Source organism: Amphibalanus amphitrite, unplaced genomic scaffold (genome assembly GCF_019059575.1).
Source record: "Amphibalanus amphitrite isolate SeventyFive unplaced genomic scaffold, NRLGWU_Aamphi_draft 000026F_arrow, whole genome shotgun sequence".
NCBI lineage: Eukaryota > Metazoa > Arthropoda > Thecostraca > Balanomorpha > Balanidae > Amphibalanus > Amphibalanus amphitrite.
This window is the reverse complement of record NW_024881522.1, coordinates 1,200,783-1,223,062: the sequence shown is the minus strand read 5'-3', so window position 1 is coordinate 1,223,062 and position 22,280 is coordinate 1,200,783. Positions and strand designations below refer to the sequence as shown.

General features: G+C 49.2%; 2 protein-coding genes across 2 annotated transcripts in view; both read left to right on the top strand.

Moving 5' to 3' along the window:
• Window positions 1-1,756: 1,756 nt before the first annotated feature.
• LOC122363636 (uncharacterized protein KIAA1958-like) lies at window positions 1,757-3,450 on the top strand. Its single transcript, XM_043333144.1, has 2 exons — window positions 1,757-1,954; window positions 2,019-3,450. The coding sequence occupies exon 2, from the start codon at window positions 2,041-2,043 to the stop codon at window positions 3,289-3,291; it is 1,251 nt and encodes a 416-aa protein (XP_043189079.1). The 5' UTR covers window positions 1,757-1,954; window positions 2,019-2,040; the 3' UTR covers window positions 3,292-3,450.
• A 4,774-nt stretch (window positions 3,451-8,224) lies between these two features.
• The window catches only part of LOC122363627 (cGMP-inhibited 3',5'-cyclic phosphodiesterase A-like), a 59,769-nt gene continuing 45,713 nt past the window's right edge, over window positions 8,225-22,280 (top strand). Inside the window, exon 1 of the mRNA XM_043333132.1 lies at window positions 8,225-8,973. Coding sequence (XP_043189067.1) covers window positions 8,305-8,973 — 669 coding nt within the window. The 5' untranslated portion in view covers window positions 8,225-8,304. The remainder of the gene's footprint in view (window positions 8,974-22,280) is intronic.

The following is a 22,280-nucleotide window of genomic DNA, read 5'->3' as shown; positions in this document are numbered from 1 at the left end:
GCACTGGTCCCGAGACCTCGCCTACACAGCCAGTGTCATCCATCGCCCTGTGGACATGAGGCTGGTTTGTGGGCCGAGCGACGCGTCCTCTCGGGACAGGGTGCTAATTGGAGCTCTCAGCCCGCTACATGGGCTATTACATGGACGCCGGCCGGGTCATTCATAGGCGCGCCCTGGGAGTTGACCCCGGCTCCCCAGCAGAGAAGCCAGACGTCTGCATGACGCACACATATCCCACAGTCCACACTGCCTTACGGCCGCAGAGAGCCGGTGGCGCTATTTGAGAAATTATATTACCGTCTGATGCGGACTGTGTGTGCCACTGTCGGCGTTTGTGGGCCTTCGCCGTTGCTTAGGTATGGAGTCGCACTTTCTGGCGACTATTTGGCGACTCCTACCATGGATTACGAGTAGTTCGCCACTGAGGAGGGCATCTGAAAAAAATGTCGACGAAATTTTAAGCATCTTGCCTAAAAAGCTTCCTCCTGAGGCTTCTTAAACAAAAGTCCTCCGTAGACCTTACGTCGTGTTTTTGCTTTGTTTCCGCATTCTTGCGCTTGCCGGCGGAAACGCGGAGTGGGTGCCGGGTGGCTGCGTCCTCCACTCCTGCGGAGCACTCCCTCCCTCCGCCCCCTCCCACCAGGGAGGGAGGCGCTCCGCCCCCCCCCCCTAGTCGATCTGTGCGGCAGGCACCATCGGCGAACACAGGAACCAATCGACCAGCCGCCCGATTGTCCGTTAATTGCTGCCGGTGTGACGTCACGATCAGGTGACGTCACCGGTCGAAGCGATAAGTAAACAGGCGGTGGCGGAGTTCCGCACGCACCTCCGCAGCTGCAATCTGCCGGCGATAAATTGAGTCATTCTGTTCCATGATGAGCTACATGACAAACTTCTTGAGACGGGCATAACGTCATTGAGAATAATGTTGTTACGCTCGTCGTCTTGGCGCGGGTAATTGACAACTATTGATTAGTCTCGAACTTCCTGGTGGTGCCTATCCCACCACATACCAACACTTATTCCACATTGACCGCGAAAACACCTTGGCTTCCATGGTCCATGATCATGCCATAATGCGAGGCGCTACGAAAATAAATGCCCACCGATCAAAGCGTCCGGGAACTGGTGAGCTGGCTGGGTGCGGTCGGCGCGGAGTGACGGCGATCGGACTGTTTATTAGTCTGCCGGGGAGTCTGGAAGCTGTCAGTGGCGATTGCCCTAGACAATGGCCGCAGTACTGAGACAATGGCCGCGGTATGCGCGCATGGCTACACCAGACCACTGAACCGTGCCGGATCAATGGTGACCGCGCCCAGGAGCGGCCAGGAGCAGAGACGGGCTCTGGGATAAAGGCTATGCTATACCGAGCCAATTTTTGCAACTAAGTTATGTTACGTCTGTGAATATGCGCCAAAGCATCTGCGGTCTCGTTATGTAAAATTCACTGCAATTTTCCCGAGTGAATGGCGTAAATTTCTTAATTCAGCTGCAATTTCATATGCAGCAGGTACATTTTCCTAGTTTTTAATGCGCCTCACGTTCAGGACGCTACCCTTGCCTACAAGCTCAAACTTCGTAACTCCTCCATGCTTTCCAAGTCTAATATGCTGACGCAATGTATCATCAACTGGCCTAGTATTCCAGTATTATATTAACGCACTGTATCAACGGAACGTCATGAAGCCTCGCAGTGCGCTCAATATAACGCGCGTCTACGGCTGACAGGTGAGGCGGACTGCGGTGAGATATTATATATTAAACCACGAGCAGGAATAAAAATCATTTAAACGTCGAGCCGCAGGCGAGACGTTTAAATGATTTTTTTTCCTGCGAGTGGTTTAATTGTTTTATCCCGTGGCGGTTGCGCGTTCTTCAATAAATATACAAGCTCACAAAGCCATCTGCAAAATATTTATCAGCTTCCATGATTACTTCCTTGGATTACTTTCTCGTTACTTTTTGATAGTAGGGGTCTGATTACTTTATTGTACTAATTAATTTCTACTTCTTCTTGGTCTAACTACTTTCTGGGTCGATATGAACCATGAAAGGGAGTTACCTAATTTTGACATGTTTCAAGGGTTCCTGGACTATGATGATGAACCAGATGAAAATGTGGAAGAAAGAATTGACAAGTTTATTCAAAATCAGGTGCCGGCGGCAACGACTAAGAAAACCAAGTCAGATATCCGGAAGTTAGACGCTTTTCTACAAAGAAAGAATGAGACTAGACCGATAGAGACTATTCCGGCAAGGGAGCTGAACATAATTCTATGCGAATTTATCATGGAACTTAACAAGGACAATGGCGATCCATTTGAAATTTCTACTTACAACGGCGTTCGGTATTCGCTGGAGAGACATCTGAAGGCCGTGAAGCACCCGCAACCAGATCTGAGTGGGAAAGAATATGATAAGTTTCGGGCTTGTCTGTCGGCAAAGGTGACAATTGCGAAGGGAGCAGGAAAGGGAAATCGGCCGAATCGTGCAATGCCCCTCAGCGAAGATGATGAGAAGAAACCTTGGACTAGTGGAGCAATGGGGAAACACTCGCCTAAGTGTCTCTTGCGGGCACTCTGGTGGAAGTTTACCACTGGCTTCGGTCTTCGTGGTGTTCAAGAACACCGTGACATGCAATGGGGCGATGTGAAGCTCGGTGAATCGTCTGAAGGGACCTTCATCGAGTTTCAGGAGCGAGCTACTAAGACGAGAAAAGGTGCATGCCCGGGACGCCCATTCACCCCCAAGATATACTGTACTTGTGAGGGTCAGTGTTCCGAAAGCTGTGCGGTGGCTCTTTTCAAGCTATATGAAGAAAAGAGACACAACAAAGAACACCCAGCGTTCTACCTAGCCATCAACTACCAGAGCAAAGAAGACTGGTATAAAAACCAGCCGCTCGGCAACGGCAGCCTCAGCAAGATGATGAAAGAGACAGCGATTGACGCGGGCTTAGAAGGAAACAGGTTTACCAACCACAGCGGCCGCAAGACCGGCGTTAAACGACTCCTTGACGCTCAAGTGGCGCCGCATTTCATTGCGCAGCTTACGGGACATAAGAGTGTTAGTTCTCTATCGAGCTACGCCGAAGCCGATGAAAAAATGCAGAAGAGAATGTCGGCTGTGGTCGCAGGAGAGAGCCATCCTGCTGGGCCAGTCAAGAGGACAGAAGTTGTGTCTCGCGCGGATGGGGGGCAAGATGTTCACGCGCAGAGCATGTCGACTGGTGCGAGCGGATTCAGTGGGAACTTCAATGGCTGTACATTCTATGTGTACAGTCGTAACTGATAAGTTACGAGGGCGCTAGACAACAAGGAGTGGAGTGATTTGAATAGTGATTTTGAAAACTGTCACCATTAAAACGTTATGCTTGTTCAGCCTGCAACTCGAATGTTTTGAATGTGATGCGATGTGATTGAAATACATATCGTCATATGATGGATCACCGATGTTTGTTTTGGTTATTCAAATGAATTAACACATTTAATTTCAATACCCCATCCCTGTATGAAATGTGACGTCACAACAAGGGGTTTAACAATTTGTTAAACCCCTCCCGCATGTTTAACAACTCAGTTATCCATCGAGTGATAAACTTTTCAAGATAACACGTGAACCAATGTGTAACACATCCTTTCGCCATGGGATAATACGACAGCTTCCATGCGCTCATGGAAGCCGGACTCCGCAGAGTACCTAGCGTGAGTCACCGTACAATATGTATTTTGGTTAATGGTTAATGACTATCTAATCGTATCGATCGACACAAGGCCTCGCATCTTGCGCGGCTTTTTAACTTTCTTCCTTTCATTTCACCTCCCTCGCTCTTTCTTTCGTTTCTTTCATGCTCTCTCTTTCCCTCCCTACCCTCTTTCTCTCTCCCTCTCTCTCTCTCTCTCTCTCTCTCTCTCTCTCTCTCTCTCTCTCTCTTTCTCCCGGGACTACCCTTCGAATACCCTCCCTTTTCTCTTATTCTATCATGCCGTCCTGTTGTCCCCATCGCACCCTCACCCCCGAGTCCCCCACTCCTCCGTCCGCACCAACCTATCTGCCCGAGGCTGTCGGGCCATCGACTGATCGACAGGCACCACACACTAGCCGCTAGCCATCGCCAAGGGCCGCCGATCCCACTCAAGTAGACCTCCTTTGAGGGCGCGTGCCGGTCGGCCGTCTCGGCACGGGGCACATCACAGAGGAGTGGCGATCGGACTACACCTGCGGCCACGGCCGGGCCGCGGCTTGGCCCGCAGCTCTCAATAATTCAGAACCATTGACGTGACGTTCCCACAGCCGATGGACGACCGTGAGCTCTCGGTGGTGAACAGAAAAAGGTGAATCATAGTGCTGTGTGTTTGAACTGAGCGGGAACATTGCGCACTCTGACAATTTCTTTAGAAGTACGATAGGTCTTTTGAGGCAGTGTTCGCTCTTTGCTCCCATATCACTTTACATTAGCTTTCAAACGGTATTACCTTTCCAGATGCTATTTGGCGTAAAACGTGTTTTGATGCGAGCTTTCAAAAGAATGTCAATAAAAACTGAACACACGTTTACATAAGGCAAACAATGAATCAAATTAATAACCATCCGCGAAATCATCAAACACTGGAAACCTTGCATACCATTTGATGCAAAACAAGATTGAAGGAAACATAACCTTAGAGAAAGAGCACCTTATAGGCTATAATCCAGCTACGACTAAATACGCAGAGTGTTAAAGTGATCATCCCACCATAACATTAGTTTTGAGTTGAGATAGCCAAATTGGGGTCCCTGGCTTGCAATTACCGGTTTGGGCACTCACAACATCGGGAAATGCTTTAATTCGGATATATTTAAATTCAAAGTTGCAGTTTTCGAATTCTAAGGGGCTAATGCATTTGCATGCACCCTTGAATTTGTGGTGTTAACCCTATTAGTGGCAGGCTCCTGGCTACCCCATATTAGTGGCAGGGGGGGGGGCTGTTTACGACCCCCCCCCTTGATATCTCGAGATCTAACCGGCCGATTTTCAAAATTCAAACGGCATTCGATTTGGCTCAACGAGATCTACATTTCAAAAAAAAAAATAAAATTAAAAAATGTCAATAGGGGGTAGAGGGGGGTAAAAACGGGCAAATTGCAGATACATTTTAGACTGTTTATCACGGCCAGGTTTCTGAACCAATCTTAACGCAACTTTTGCCGATCGATAGAGAATGAACCAGGAATTCACATGGATCCTAAAAATATGCATTTTCAAAAATCATAGGCGGATACAGATCATTGAGATTGGGGGTACACAAAAAGTATAGTAAATAAGGTTTTTGTTGGTACTGTTTCTAAAAAGGGTGGCAATGGTCTTGTTATGTTACAATTTTCTTATGAGAGAACGACTAAAATTGTATTGGTCATTCATAGGCGGTGTCAGGGCACCTATGTTGGGAGGTAAAAAAATAACCCCCCTTTTTGGACGCCTGGATCCGCCTATTATAGCAAAAACGTGTCAAAAGAGGATGCACAATAACTTTGTATATGTTATCACATGATACCTTTCATTCACTGTTCGTAAAACTGGTGCAGCATCGTGATCTTCGCCCAAATGACTCGCTTCACGAATAGGACACCCAATTCCAAGTGCTCTGGAGCCGCCCCTGGTAAAGTTATGAACTTGAAATTTTCAGGGAATGTGCCCAATTTAGTTTTAGGAAAAGTCAGAAAATTTCAGCATCGTAGCTTCAGCGGTTTCGGAGATATTCCCGAAAAACCTGAGGGGTGGATAAAAACAACCCCCCTGCCACTAATAGGGTTAAAGGAGATCTAACGATTTTTGAATCTTATGCTAAAGCCTAAAGCCATCGTTAAAACGTGGTGGTATATGCTGCTTTTTTCTTGCATCGTGATGAGTGACTCCTTAGACTGATGTGGACTGGTGATGCGTGATGTGGATTGTGGGGTGATTGTTGGCATAATTTTAACATTACGCCTATGGACGAGGCATGGAAAGAATCGATAAATTGTTATGGTTTGCTCCCCCCCCCCAAAAAAAAAACTCTGAGCTGGATCCGCCTCTGTGCTTTTGTACTAATTCATACATGCGTCTGGATGCTCAAATATATGTGATATGATGATGATATGATATGCTTCGCGCGCAATATCTATCGCACTTAAAGGATGCCAAATTATTGCTTCAAAATGACGTCGTAGGAATAGCGGAGGTCCAAAAAAGTAAACAAAAGTAAAAGTGTAATACCTTGAAAAATAGTGAACATTTTTCGGTGAAATTTGGTAGATGTTCATTTTTTATCCTTCTGAACCACGAGACATCGCTTTTATGCCAATTCATGAATTTTTAAAGGTGGGAGCCGGGAGAGTCCTTTAATTGTCACAACAGCTGTCATAAGTGTACGCATGTAAATGATGTTAACAATAGGTGGGTATACGGTACACCCTTCACACTTGGTAAATAATTGTGTGCATCGTACAAATCCACGGAGGCAATTGATGCATTATGCATACCATTGTATTTTCGGTATTGCTCGCCAGTCATCAACGACAATGCTAGAAGCCGGTAAGCTCGTAAGCTGGCCTATTCCTTTCACCTATACCCACACATAATGTTACTGGCATGCTGTGCCGCAAGCCGTCCGTGTATTGCGGCACAGTCTACCTCGCAGTCAGTCGCCGGTCCCGCGGGAGTGGGCCGACGACAGCGCAAACCTTCCCTTTCTATAGGACAAGCAGCGACTGCTCTGTCCGTTTAAGTCGCACATAGGTAATTAATTACTACTAATTAAACAGCATCGAATTAAAAGGAGGCAAGGCTGAGTACCAATCATATACATATATACATGCTGTTGAAAATGCTATGGATGTTGGATCATTTCTGAAATGCGATCGGATACGATCTCCACTATCCATAATCACAATTTTGCTAGATAAATGAGCTGACCGGTGCCTAGCTAATGTAGTTAAAGGCGTTTCTGCAAACACAATCATCTACCCAATTCATTCAGGAAAAATATAAAATGCCCAACTACCTCTTGCTACTCTCCCATAGTTTCATCGACCATACTGACCGGTGACCAAGACTGTTCACGATTGGGATATTACCAGTATACTTACTAATTATTTATTATGACTTCTATTTCAGATAACACGCCTGAGTTTGCTGGACGGATTTTTTTTTTCAATTACGATGAGCTTAGTGGGAGAAGTTGGGTGAACATAACAAACCTGGTTAAAATTGCGTTAGTTCGAGAGAGCATCTCAGATAGTGCACTTTGACGCCAACTTTGCCGCGTGTAGCTTTGTATCAAAGTTGGTCAGCTTGCCATTTGCGTTTGTTTTTATTTCACGGACTAGATAGTTGGACGCAAGCCAGTAAATACACAACTCTGAGATCACGAGATTACGTCCGTCATATAAAGTGCACTTTTCTCCAAACGACTAGCGTTTCTCCGCGTCATTAAGCAACAGAGATCTTGTGGTTGTTTATGTCGTACAACAGCCCCAGGTCCGGGCGGATGGACCAGCGGGCGCTTTCTCTGAACTCCGAGGGATGTCTAAATGAAATGACACACTCGTCGAGACCTCTCAGAATGCCTCAACTAATACGAATAAAATCCACCTGTGACGCGCATCATTGACTTGGAGCACCTTGTGGAACAATTTGTCATATTTTGGATATGTTTCGGGGGCGGCCTGCGCGAGTGTGGCGGGTCTCTTCGAGCTAAACTGATGCAACCCGCCTGCCTTCAGAGTCGCCGGGCTGGCGCTTTCAAGAGCGTGGGTGGTTCAAATCAGCGCTCCGGCGCCGGGCTCAGCGCGGTCGGCGGTCCACTGATCAGTCGAGTGGTGAACATCCGCCGCGGGCCACCCAGGCCGGCTGCTCATATCCTGTGCCGGCGCCGCGCACCCACTCGACACCGGCCGAGGGCGGCGGCTGCCAGCGCGCCTGTCGACGGCTGCGGGCTGATCCTGCAGCCTGTTTACTGTGCCGCTCGGGTGCCGGCGCGGCGGGGGGCGCAGCTGAGCGTCGTCATTTCCTCCGCGGGGCGTCTAATTGGCAAGCTGCGCCGTCGAGCGCCGACGAGCGCCGTCGAGCGGCCGGTCGGCGCCGGCGGCCTCGGCCGCCGACGGCACACTATCGATCGCACTTGTTGATTCGTTTCGGCCGCAATAGATGGCGGTGTCGGCGGCAGCGGAGCGCCGGTGGCTGCGGGCTGCGGCGGCGCGGCGGCGCAGTGCCGGACGGCGGCGTCCGCCCGGGAGCCGCCCGCCGACGGGCCGCCGGTCGCGCCGCGGGCGTCAACATGCGCCATGTCGGCTAGCCGTCGCTGGGCTGAGGAGTACGTGACCGTGCTGCTGCCGGAGGTGCGGAGCGCGCGCAGTGCGGTGCAAGCGCTGGCGCTCAGTCTGAGCCGGTCCGGCCGGCTGGCGTTCTACGGCGCGCTGCTGGCGCTGCTGGCGGCGTCTTTCAGCGCGCCGCTGCTGCGGGCCCTCGGCTGCGCCGGCTGCGTCGTCCTGTCGACGGCGGCGGCCACTTTGACGCTCGAGTCGCTCGGTGGCCGGCACCTGTACCTGGTGCTGTGCGCATGCGCGCTGGGCGAGCTGCTGCAGCTGGTGTGGCCAGGTGTGCGTCTGCCAGTGCTGGCCGGCGCGCTGCTGGTGCTGGGACCGCGCGGACGGGACGCCCGCCTGCTGGCCACCGCCGCGCTCTGGCTGCTGGTCTCGGCCGGCCGGCAGCAGCTGGTGGCACCATTGCTTTACCTGCTGGCCGCCGGCGGCGGTGCGCTCGCGCTCTGGCTGCGCGTGCAGCTCTCGGTGGTTCGCTGTGAGCCGGTGGGCGTGGACGGCCGGCCGCTGACGCTGCGTCGTCACCGCGCCAGCGGCAGTGTCTCCTGGAGCGGCGGCATGGGGCCCAAGATGAGGCGCACCTCGCTGCCGGCCATCTCTGTGCAGCGGAGCCAGCTGCCGATCGCCGTTCAGGTGAGTCCTCCGCGCGCCGCCGGCGCGCGACACGCACCACCACACACGTACACAACACCAAAAAACGCCGGCGCGCCATCCGCCGAGCTCACATGTGCAGACTGACAGGGCGCCCCGCTGCAGCGGAGGTCACGCAACACGACCCGTCGAGCGCGGGTTAAAGGGCGCGACACAGCACGCACGAGCCGAGTGGCGTGTCGGAGCAGAGTGACAGTCGGCAGTGCCGAGCCCGACTGATGTGACACGCACGCACAAAGCCAGTCGACAGATGCCAGTCGTAAAGGTTCGGCCGAGCTGCGGAACGCGCGGCAGGGCGGTAGCGAGCGGTTGCAGCGGAGCGCGTAAGCAATGTGTTTTGCTGTTTGGTTAGTGCCGCTTGTCAGTGTAAGCTGCGGGAGGCTTTATCACCAGTCCTACTACCGTAACACACCATATACCTACGTAAACACATAAACACGGAAATCAGCGCTGCATCCTGCAATGTTGTCACGTTGCAACATCAGTCTTCCAGAGATAATGCAAACACGACAAAGTTATCGCGTTACATGGGCATGTAAAATGAGAGGGCTACTGTTTTTGCTACTGGGCCTATACCAACTGAAAATCGTATGGCGTCACGCTAAGCGGATAACTCCCTCCCGGTTGATTCAAACATCCCCAATTCAGTCAAACTACCCCGAGCGCATGGCGAGACCCAGGAGACGGGGACACTCACCGAGGCCGGTGTCGTAATCGCTTCACCAATTAGTTCAGGAGCTACGGTAAGTGGACATCGAGTTGGTTTGTAGTCATTCGATACTGACATATGACCTCCAACCCGTCGAGCGGCTCATTGATGTTGGAACTTTCCGGTCTCGCGGAAACTCAACACTATATAGTTAAGTATTTCCCACGGGAGATAATCAAAGTTTACGGTATTCGGTCCGTAGACTGATATTCAAGGATGCACCTACATCCTGCAATATGATAAGACATGATGAAATAATGTTAGCATAATGCTAACCAATGAATAAAACTTCAAATAATATAATAGCAGCGTGCTTACAATAAAACAATGGTATAAGATAAAATAATATAATTGACCACACCTGTGTCGTTTCACGGGGATAGCCATTCCAGCCACCATCCTCCGGCGGTATAATTCCGCCCTCACAGGGCGGCGGCCGCCGTGTTGCCGTCCGCCTTGTTTACCATTACCAAAGTTCACGTCCCGGAAGGAGGCAGGCTCAGAGAGTAATCGCCGAAATTCGCCGCCGTCCGGAGCCATCGCCTTCGTCTCGCTGCTGAGAAAGTAGCTATGAATTAGTTAACTCAATTCCGTGAAATAGCCGATTGCCAGGTGCCATAAGACGGGCAGGTGCCCATGAAACATGCCGTTACTGGCAATATTGATGTCAAGTTTACAGGTAGTGGAATGAGAACCCATCGGAGGCGATGCTATACATTTTTGAAACATCCCTAGATGCATTTAGTTTAAGACGTGGCCAAGGGTAGGGCTGCAGGTTCATGGCTGATGGCTCCCCGGGTAGAGCTGCCTTTGCAAGCACATAAGTTTGCTATTCATTTTTCGCAATTGGTTATTTTTTAAGTTGTCTTGACTGCGTGTCCAACTTTCGCCAGATTCAAATGTTTTAATTGTTTCGTGTAAGTCAAGCTATTCTGTGACCAGTCATTTGGTCATTTATGATCTTTCTTAAAAGAACGAGCTTAAAAATGCAATTTAAGTGACCATCCCACCTTAACATTAGTTTTGAGTTGAGATAGCCAAAATGGGGTCCCTGGCTTGCACTTACCGGTTTGAGCACTCACAAGATCGAGAAATGCCTCAAATCGAAAATATCTAATTTCAAAGTTGCAGCACTTGAATTCAGAGCGGCTAATGCATTAGAATGCCCCCTCTGAATGTGTGACGTCAGCGCAGATCTAACGATTTTAAATCTTTTACTAAAACGTTTGGTAGCACGCGGTGGTATATACTGCTTTGCGCGCAACAAGTGCCACACTTTCAAATAAAGTCGCTAGGAACAGCGGAGATTCCAAAAAGTAAACACAAGTAAAAGTCTAATATCTTGAAAACCGGTGAATATTTTTCGATTTTCAACGTAAAATTGCCGAAAATCATCCGTTTTTTTTTTAGCTTCGTGCCTATTAGTAAATAAAGAGGAAAAACCGGTTGAAAAATAATTGTTATGCCCGTGTATTTGAGGCCACTACTAATGCAATGTGTGTTTAAGCAAGGCCATCCAAATGACCATAGCCATTTGGTCATAGCTCACAGAAAATAAACTTTCAATTTTATGTTGGATGAAGCTGATAATTATATTTTAGGGTTGTATCAATAAAAGTAAAAGAAAATGTCGCAAATTGGTCAGGTGTCGCATGTTGATATCGCTAGAACATGCTCACAGCCATTTAATTATTCCCTCTTCTATTTATCTCGTCCGGTTTGAACGACATTGAATAAAATGTGAATGAGGCTCTGATGACCATTGACCACTGCACTTGCCGAAGGCCAGAAACCCGAGCGTCTGTCGGGTAAATCCCCCACGGTGGAAGTTCTTCTAACACTTTCCATAAGTTGGAGCCCAGCTGGACACTCCATACAAGTTGCAGTCCAATGGCCCTCATGCTGTCGGCGGTGGGCCATCGCTGCCCGGTCGCCGGGTACGCGCCGCCTCCGGCTCAGCCCGGGGCGACTCTCACCGGTCGCCGCCACGGTCGATGCTGTCTGAGGCCGCGGGGAGCTGCGGGCGGGTTCGGGCCAGACACCCTACTGAGGCGGCTCCTTGGTCACGGATCCACCCTGTCATCGGCATAGGGGAACGAAGAACTGGATCGGAGGAGAGGAGCACGATGCCCGCCAGGCCGCGCTGACACGTGGGTGGAAAAACGGCGAGGCTTTGAAAGTCAGTGCAGAGGCCAGTTTTACCAACAGAAAAATAGCCGACTGCCGTAATTTTTTGCCTAAAGACCGCTTCACATACAGAGCGTGAACGCGATGGGCACGTAAGCAGGAAGGGCTTTACCGTTTACGTCTGTATGCGAAGCGGTCTTTAGGCAAAAAATCCGATAGGCGGCTATTTTTCTGGTAATAAAACTGGCCTCAGACCGTTACATTATCATATGATTGATGGACAGATGTTCGATAATGACTGTGGAGTATCGTTGCCTAAAACAAGCTTATGAGACGAACGATTATCATCAATAATGAAGCAAGAACCTCATAAGTCATGAGTTCTCTTCAAACCCAGCCTAGCCTACAGAAAGTGACTTGATGAGGGTTAGGTTTATCTATATGACTGTGGACACTGGACATGGGCGAATAGTTCCACACTCATAATATCCGAGGACTCTGGCAAGAAGCTTTTAAATCGCATTGGGCCTCAAACTTAGCCACGCAGCCTATCCATTCACTCACAAGGAGTTATTGAACTAGCACTACAACTGCCTCTCCTGAGTTCAAGCGCGTCATCACTTTTTCTCGAGGAGCGGGGGGGGGGATGAATGCGACTCGAAGCCCGGTTTTTAGGTAAAGATCCCACCTCTCTATTGGGAAGCGCTGATCGCAGAGGCCGATATGCTGACGGTTGGAGCCGGCTGATCGACAGGAGAGAGAGGACGCGTGCGCTGCTATTTCCGTCAGCGCGTCACTCCCCTCCCCAGTTCCTCACCTCCTCTCTCTCGCTCTCTCTCTCTCTCTGCCCTGCTCTGCCGGCGGTATCACAGTTGGCAGGCGGGCCAGGCCGGCTCGCTGATGGGCGTAATTAGGAGGTGCGGTAGGTGGCCGCTGGAGCGCACTCGGTGCCAATCCCCCACCACCGAGGCGGGCTTCCGCTGCTGACCGACCACAGACCGGTGACTGACTGCTGACTGACTGCTGACCAGTGACCACTGGCAGACCGACCACCGACCACTGACCGCTGACCGACCGCTGACCGACCAATAGCTGCTGGCCGACCGTTGACCGACCGCTGAATGCTGACCGACTGCTGAACAGCGACCACTGACTGCTGACAGACCGACTGCTGACCGACAACTGCCCGCTGACCGACCACTCAACGCTGACCGACCACTGCTCAACCACTAGCTGCTGACCGACCACTGGCCGAACGCTGACCGACCACTGACTGCTGACAAATCACTGACCGAACGCTGACCGACCGCTGACCGACCGGTGACCGCTGACAGATTGCTGACCGACCACTGATTATTGGTATTGACCACTGACCACCGACCACTGACTGATGGCTAATGACTGATGCTCACTTACCACTGACCATCGACCTCAGATCACTGAACGCTGATCATTGACCACTGACCACCGTCAGCTGATCGCTGACCACTTACTACTGACCATCGACCTCAGATCACTGAACGCTGATCATTGACCACTGACCACCGTCAGCTGATCGCTGACCACTTACTACTGACCATCGACCTCAGATCACTGAACGCTGATCATTGACCACTGACCACCGCCAGCTGACCGCTGACCGGCGCGTCCCCCACTGACAGCAGACCTTTGAATACTGACCAATGGCCAAAGACTTTTGGCCATCAAGACCGACGAATGCCTGCCACTATCCGCTACCTACTGGCCATTTGTCTAGGAACTGATAACAAACCTCCTGAATCGGCGTATGATCCTTGTCATAGTTCATGACCACTGATCATTCGACAACTAGCTAGGTACAAACGTACTAAAAATGACCCCCGGCGGAATTTCGCCGACGTAACCTGATGTTATTCTGATTTTGTCATGCTCACTGAGCTTTGTCCTCCAACACAATGTTCACACCATTGTCTGTCCCTTATTTGAAGTTCGAATATTACACGAAACATTCTGTTGAAGTTTGTTGATCTGATTATTTTTGGACTCCTTAGCTCGGAGAAGTCTTGTTATTTTAGTTTTGCCAAAGTTCTTCGGATCCTCTTGTTCTTAATAAATTACCTCTGAGCTTTCCTTTGATGAGTTTCTGGAAAGGCATCGTTCGTTAAAAGTCGGGAGGCGGTGTTTTGTCTAGCGACGGTTGGGTGCCACGCGTGTCGCGTTCTTTTATGCCCTTGTCCTGCCAGATGCTGTCGTTATGGCTTTCCTAAGAACAAAATGGAAAAAGCAAAGCTGGCATGATGTAATCCAATCGGGAGACGAAAAGTGTTACTGGGTACGCTTTTCAACAATAAAATTGCGTTTTTAACAATAACGGGCATGCTAAGATACTTGATGAGCATATGATCTCATGCAGCTTTTGCCAAATTGTCAGGGAACTCAGATTTGTTTTTCAATAGAAAAACACAATTCTAAGGAATAGTGTTTTAACTACTGACAACAAACCTTCGGTTATATCTTCTTGCAAGAATGCATTTTCACGCTATAGTTAAGCTTGATGCTGGTTGCATCATCAAAAAATAAAAAAAATTCATTTAATGTAATGGATGGTGTTTTTTGCCATGATTACTGTAAGTAAGATGGGAAAGAAATTGATCATTAACATGGCACAAATGTATTATTTTAGCAATTGAAAAGACCGAAATACAGAATAAGCTTTCGCCGCTAAGGCATCATCAGATTCTAAGTAAACAGGCAATAAAAATTCCGGCAAATGGGTTAAGCCATGCTTCCATACACTGTACTTATGTAAGTACGTACGTGCTTGAGCTAATCCCATTCAAACTCTTATGCCCATCTCAACCATTCAGAAAATGTTCTGGTTGGAGAAGCGTTCCTCGACCATCTATTACTGATAACCAGGTGGTCTTTAGCGCAGTTAACTCATCGCCCCCCCCCCCTGCCGCAGGGGAGGGGGGCGTTGTTTACTTGCTGGCGGGCGGCGCGCCAGGCCCGCCGCCGCCCCCGTCCCCGCCCACATTCTGCGGCGGCGCTGCTGGGTGACGAGCCGCCCGTGACGCCGCCCGTGACGCCGCCGTGCTTTCGGTCTGGCTCTCTGGAATTGGGTGACAGACGTAGCGGTTGCAGCTGCACAGGGAAACTGACCATTTAGGCGGTCTCGGCATGTGCACACACAGCCTTCATGGACGTGTCTGCGATCGAGCTTACATAGTGTATGAGCTATCTTGGGGCTCACTTATCCCTTCCACTGTGCCGACAATTGATGCCTCCCGGGAGCCAAGCCTAGCAGCCATGCATAGTCGGCACATCTCACTCAGATTAGTGAGTAAACAGGGCCTGTACTCGGTGGATGGGAAGATGACGGTCGCACTGTGCGGTCCTGTCTCCGCTGGTAGGTATTGTCCCGAGTCCGGTCATAGGCTAGTTGAAATCTACCCTGTCAGAGATGACACGTGCCGAGAAGGGCTGGCTGGCCCAGCCTATTAGGAAGTGGGGCTGTGATGGTCCAATCGGCTAAGTCGCTACGTGTTAACATGGCAGACAACGTTTATTCTTGTCACGCTGTCAATTGCTGGCGCTGAAATAGCATCGCGTTGATGCAATCGTTTTTCGAGCGTAGTAAATAAATGCATTTAGGGCTTCTTTAAATATCTTAACAACTTTGTTGAATGTGGCCGACTTCCAGTCCTTATTAATCTTTTTGTTTGTAACAATTGACCATCAAACTTGTTGTGACTTTAGCATATCAGTCAATTAAAACCTCATCATTTTCGTACAATGTATTTAAAAAACTGTGTTGATTGAAATAACTTCTTGCCCATTACCGCAAAGTTATCGCCAATCAACTCATTACAATGAATTTGCCGTCTCCGTTTTAGAACTTGAGATAGAAAAGAACCAACTTTCTGTTTGAGGTGACGCAACGCTGCAATGTTGCTCGAGGGCCACAGCTGATGCAACGGAACTTTAAAGCGGCGAAGCTGCCTTCTGAATAGCCCAGTTTGATCCCATATGCAGTCGCTGTTGGATATGCTCCGGCCCATATTCCACCATAACAATTAGTGTCCGGCGGCACCATCCAGCTTTACTGAAGCTTGCCTCTTTGGCATGTCCTGCTTCTTATGGCACATACGGAATTTTCGCATCTCGATGAAATCTAGGATCGATAACTGACCGATCGCATAAACAATGGTCAATGAGAATTGACAAGTTGCGCTGTTTGTTTTGCGCAGCTTTTTTGTTGCAATGTTACAATGTTTTGCGTTACCGTGTCCCTCTTGTCATGACCAACTGATACTTGTTTGTAGCAACTACTTATCGTAATCATGGTCAAATATGCTAAAGGGCAAAGTCTTAATCATATGAAAAGTAAGTCATCTGCACAAGAAATTGGCTCTTTCGGCTGATGAGATGACTATTGTAGGTCTTATCGAGGATCTGGAGAGGTCCATTTCGACCTTCTGTCCATGGTGACCCCACATCTTTGGAATACCTGCTGGCGATCCAACCAAGGAATTTAAAACTTATATAAAAAATACTGTTAAGCTCACCAAGACGATGAATTCACGTGGACAGCTGACAAGAAGTGCCATCCGATAAGTAAAATGGGCGGTAACTGAGAATGAAACAAAAAACTTGCCAGGTATGGGTGTCCTGTAACACTCAATGGTGTTCATAGTTCATACTTCCGCACTAATAGTTTGTGTTAGCAGTAGCAGCGATTACTTCCATTCCGCATTCCTCTCGCACCAGGAAGGTGTTCAGTACTCATGACAGTCATTTTTCTCTGTCCCCGTGCCATCACACCCTCACCCAGCTCTCGCCCTGGCTCCCTGCCGCTCTCCCGACACACCCTCCTATGACGCAGAGAGCGGGGCGGGGAGCAGGGGGGCGGGTCGGTGCGTGCGGCCGGTGGGTGGCGCGCGTCGGACGGCGCGTCGGAGGACCGGCCGTGTCGACACCGACGGCCAATCGATCCGACCGCACTGGCAGAGTGCCGAAACGCCGCGCGCCACCGTCCCTGCCGGCCCGGCCCCGTCCCCCGGCCGGCCGTATACCGGAAACCTCCGGCGGCAGATGGCTCGGACCGGCAGCGTCTGGACACTGAAAGACCTCAGACAGACATGAAAGGCCGCGGTATGTGTTATTTATGTCAGATCTGTCAGATCTGGGCTGGGTGGTTCTTCCGGGTACGGTGAATTATGTTGCACAGAGCCTGTTGTCATTCTGAGAGGGCTGATGAGTTTTGGTGCAAGTGTCAACTGAGAGGATTTATCGACGGCTGTTGTGGCTTTTGGCATCCATTTTATAATTCTCCTTCTTCCAGACGGAAAGGATTTACTGGCGACTCGGTAAATGGTCTAACCCAGTTGTGGCATTAGCGACTTCCCTGGCCTTTCAGAGCCAATGCCGCGGCTGAATAATTGAATTAGTCGTGTCGCTTTGGGACTCCGTGTGTAGTCTCCCCGGTGTACCTACCGGCCGCAAAGTCTCAAGATCGTCCGTCTTGAACCATGCTATTCTCAGTGGGAAAATAGGAGCTCATGCCTGACCACCGTCTGCAAAACGTGTCAACGCGCATAGTACTTTACGAAACGAGGCTGATATGCATGTCATTAGTTGCGCATTTAAAGACTGAAGGCTTTCAAACATAAGGCTTTTCCCTAGAGGTCTCATTTTTATTTTTTTTTTTCCCCACTGACTTCCGTGCGTGACAAAGCTATGTGTTGATATGGGCGCAACCACATTAGTGATGTGAAGCTGATCCCGCAATGCCTTATAGGTATCTGCGGTTAAGCGCATCGTTCACATTCCTCAGCAGACACGCGGCAGCTCGGCCTGTCGGTGAGCCCGTGGCCATTCTCTGGCCGCAGCCCTCCCAAGGTCACTGTTGACAGTGCCAATGACGTCATCGGGTCGCTGTTGTCCCGCGCGCGTCAATGGAGGCCGGATTACGGCGGGGCGCGGGTTTGGAGATTCTGTCGTCCTCGCTGAGGTGGCCACTATCCACCGCTAGTGGTGGCTAGCGTCCACAGACCACGGCCAGTTTATTTTATTTTAATATCTTGCCTGGTCAAACTTCAAACTGGGAGCTGCTACTGTCTCCACATTGGATCGGGTTCAGTGGTCAGAGGCGCCTGTAGTTTATACAAACATCGGGGCGAGTTTATTATATAAAAAGACATTGATACCAGCCATATAAAAGAAATAAGGATTTAAAATGAAAAGTATCTCGAGGCAAAGAAGACATGAATTATGAACAACATTTCTAAAATTATTTCTTTTCTCGTAAGGCATAACCAGAGGCAGTAAGAGTTCACCTAAGGGAGATAACTAAATTAAAATTCGTAAAGGCAAGACCGTGTTTATCGCTATGGGAGATTGACGTGCGAGTCGTCAGTAGTGACGCTCCTCCGAAATAAAACAAATCCAGTGCAATAAACGTCGAAACGAGAATATGTATGCTTTGTATATTGCTGTTTTATAAATGTTAAATGAAATTCACGCATATTGTTGCAGGTAGAAGTTCCCCGAAACTTTGTTTAATTGTCATTCCTGAATAAGGCTTATAACCGGGCAACAAAAAAGGATGGCATTTCTGTAATATCCTATTTCTTCAGATATGGAAGCATACCGTGTGCTGAGATCAAAGACGTGCTTGATGCGTGGAGGCTGCCGATTGGACCAGAAATTCCACCGTAAACTGGATTTCGCGTAGGGTCACCAATTACAAGCACTTTCCGCGAGCCAAATATCATTTAAATCCGGAGCGAAATCCTGAAATTCATTTGGACGGACATCCGGCGAAGTTGGTCCTGGGATCTGTTGGAGGGAGCTGGGAGGCTAGGACGGCACAGTCGGTCGACGAGGGCCATCGAAAAAAAAATATATACTAGTAATCGGAAATATGTTATGGGATTGACGATTGCACCCTGAAGGTAGACACAAAGTATTGATCATTGAAGAGGATTAAAGAACTTACTACTTGAAGGCTATCATGTGGCTATAAAATGCGACGGAGTGGTTTGAGTAGTTTGAAAGGATCCGGTTTGCACCTCGCTTTCGACATGCAACCCAATGGGAGGGAGGAAACGGTAAGCCATTTTATTTAGTCATGACCTTAATGCAGCTTTCAATCTCATGAAAAACCATCTTCACTCACAGACACTCCTAAGATTATGAAATAGCCGATGCCAATGGTTGTGTGGTGAAATCACGAAGACGTCGCTATAATCTTGGTCGCTATCACATATGATCTTGGCCGCAAATGTACCATGTGAGCATCGCGCCCTGACTTATTGCTGGAGTTTGCGGATGTAGCTGTCCCTGGTCGGGAGACCGCGGAGCGTCCATCGCCGGGGCGGGGGCGGGGGAGGGCGGCGGCGGCGTAATGATTATGCCGGCGGGTGGGCGGCGGGCGGGGGCGGGGGCGGGGGGCACGCCGCGACGGGATGGAACCGAAGCCCAGTAATGAGAGGGGATGAGGGGGCCGCCAATAACAGAGCTGCTGCGGCGGCCTGCGACACTCCGCAGAATGTGGACAAGGACATGGCACCGGCGGACCTCCTGGACGCGGACCGGCCGTATCTGAAACTGGATAGGTACTGTGCTGGTACCGCAGAAGCTGGCGGAACTCGAAATATCAGAGCCCTATAAGCAGTACGGAGCGTCCCGTAGTACGCCTCAGACGAAACGCGAATTTGGGTTAATTTCTAGGCCGTAAGTAAGCGACTGTCATCAATATTCAGCCTTATGTTTACCCGACTGAACCATGCCAAAGTTGCGCAGGAGAGGAAGATGCCGCCAATGCAAGGTGAAATTAAAAATTCATTTGGGGACAACTCATGCGCAATGTGCAAGGCTGCTGATGGCGCAACTTACCGAAATTGGAATTAACTGAAAATCAACCAGCGGAATTAGTACCCTTCGATACATCATTCAACGAATGGAAACAACACAACACCATCCCCACGTTTAGTGTCATAACTGTGTGGTGTGATAGGGATGCAGTCGATTCCCGTCGCGGCTGCATTTCTCGTCCCCTGTGATCACGCACAAAAGCTGATCCACTATTGACTCAAGCTGACTGACCCAAATACCTGGGCACTTGTACAGCTTCGAGCGAGCGACGTCCTGTGACAGCGCCTGGCGGGCCGACAGGGGCGGCGGTGTATGCGTGGCTGGCGGCGATACCAATATTCGCAGCGCAGATCATTAAAATTTGGCTACTCTGTCGTTCCGCGTTTCAAGATTTGTTAATGATAGTAGTAAGGGATAGTTAACACAACAATAAAGCATGGCGAGCACTCTAGCGATGCATGGACTATGAATCTCAGTTTTCGGTCTATCTCTTTACATAGCGCAGGAAGGTGAAAAATATTTCTCGCCATGTATTGGCTCAGTCACAAGAACATAAGTAAAGAGCATAAGGAGAGTAATTTTAGAGCAGTGAAAGCTGTTTGCAGTTTTCCTATCTTCTCGTATGCATGACAACGATATACCTACCAGTTAGCTGTTAACTGTTCACTAATACTGTTTAACAAACTCGATCAACAAAATACAACAAAATAGACAGAGTTCGAAGACGATTTGAAAAAAAAGTTTTGAAGAATCTTAATTCACAGCTTTCTCATCGTTGGTAAAGTTTGGATTGGCTCCGGCACTCTTCTGTGGACGCAGGAGCTCTGTTATCAATTAACTCATTTTTCTACTTCATTCTGGACTATTGATAAAGGGATATCTCAATAATAACAGTTTGCAGTTTGATCGGCTTACTGATGATGATTCCTACATTCCTAAAAACAAGCATTCTAATTAACTGCTCCAAGCATTTAGGAATGTTTTTGCTCATGAAAACGGGTGCAATATTTCTCGCGGTTTTGTAATGATGCTGGAAGAAATATTTGAGTATATCCATTCGTGTCTGCTCACTCTATTCGTCCGAGAGGTCACAGTACATATTTACAACAACTAAGAGCGACTCCAATGTCTATCTGTCCCACCCCTTCGGCGCCGTTATCGCGGCTGGGTGTTGGGGAACGGCCCCCCCCCCCCGCGTACCAATCAGTCTCCACACGCATTGGCCGGGTACAGACACGCACTGCGCCGAATCTGGGGAGAGCCGGCGTCACGGCCACCAGTGACGTCATTTGTGACGTCACTGGGGGATGGGGACCGCTGTCCGAATAATCAGCTGGTGGTGCGTCAAGGCCGAGCGCCGGTTATTAGGTCTGTTCGGCGTTCGATTGGCCGGCAGAGGTCCATGGCTGTGGCATGACACCGAAATGGCCAGCCACCTCCGGGCTGAGAGGAGGGCGGGTCGAAGATCGGAGGAAAATAGCAGAGAAAGATAGATGGAGTGTGGATGGAGCCGCCAGAAAACTGTGGAATGTGGATGGGCGGCGTAAATATGATGAATCTGGCGCCGGGCGGGCAAAGGTGATCGACGTTTTACTGAAGATGTTTTAAAAGGAAGGGTGGAAAAACGTTACCAGAAAAGACGAAAGGAATTATTCATAAAAATGAGGATGATTGATATTAAAGGCGCCTGTGGCGTTTCAGATGAATGGATTAAAAAGGTTACTGAAAAAGATACGACGAAATGATGTAAAAGAAATCGGACGGCTGATTTAACAGATAACAGCCTCTGATGCGGATGTATTTCAAGATTTAAAGGTTTGAGAATACATGCATTGGTTTGAGTAGCATTGAAATTTCAAAGTACCCTTTCAGCAAAACATTGTGTTATGAACCATGGAAGATGAACTGTTTCTGCATCAGGGTCCTGTAAGTGTCGAGGCTCTGGAGCCTTGTTGATAATTCATATCTATACTGGAATCAGCGATATATTTTTTTTTACGTTACAGATGTTGCCATGACAGAAAAAAAATATCTAGTTCTTAAGCTATAGCTGTTCGATTTAATTTGGGTGCTATTTGACATTGAATTTATATTATATTTTGCATAACAAGGTTGATGCTCAGTAACAGGCTACAAAGAGGCCCCATCCAATGTGTCAAATAAGGCTGTCAAATTAGGTTTAAACGATCTCACACCGATGCTATTTCACTACAAATGGCATTGTGCTGGATCAAGTTTATTGGTGTTGAAAAGATCCCAAACAACGTTCCGTCGCCAATAACTGGGGTGTGGGCGGCCGTTTCCAATAACGGTGATTTAGAAACAAACATGCATCATAGACACACCAGCAGGTGGTGGCGACTGGCAGCCGGCCCGCTGTTTATTGCTGACTCACAAAGATCGAGATACCTACTGGTATTAGAAACCGCTACGAACTTGACCCAAGACGAGCGAAAAGTGAAAACTGAACCTTTCGAAAACACTTTTTGCAGACACAACATATTTATGATTCCTTTCGGTGCCGGGTGCGATCTCATGGCCCATGGGAGCAACTGGTAATGAACAAGAACCAAATTAACTTATTGTGATTTAACTT

Bases quoted from the DNA above. Each gene is read 5' to 3' on its own strand.
- LOC122363636 (XM_043333144.1), top strand. From the start codon at position 2,041: ATGAACCATGAAAGGGAGTTACCTAATTTTGACATGTTTCAAGGGTTC.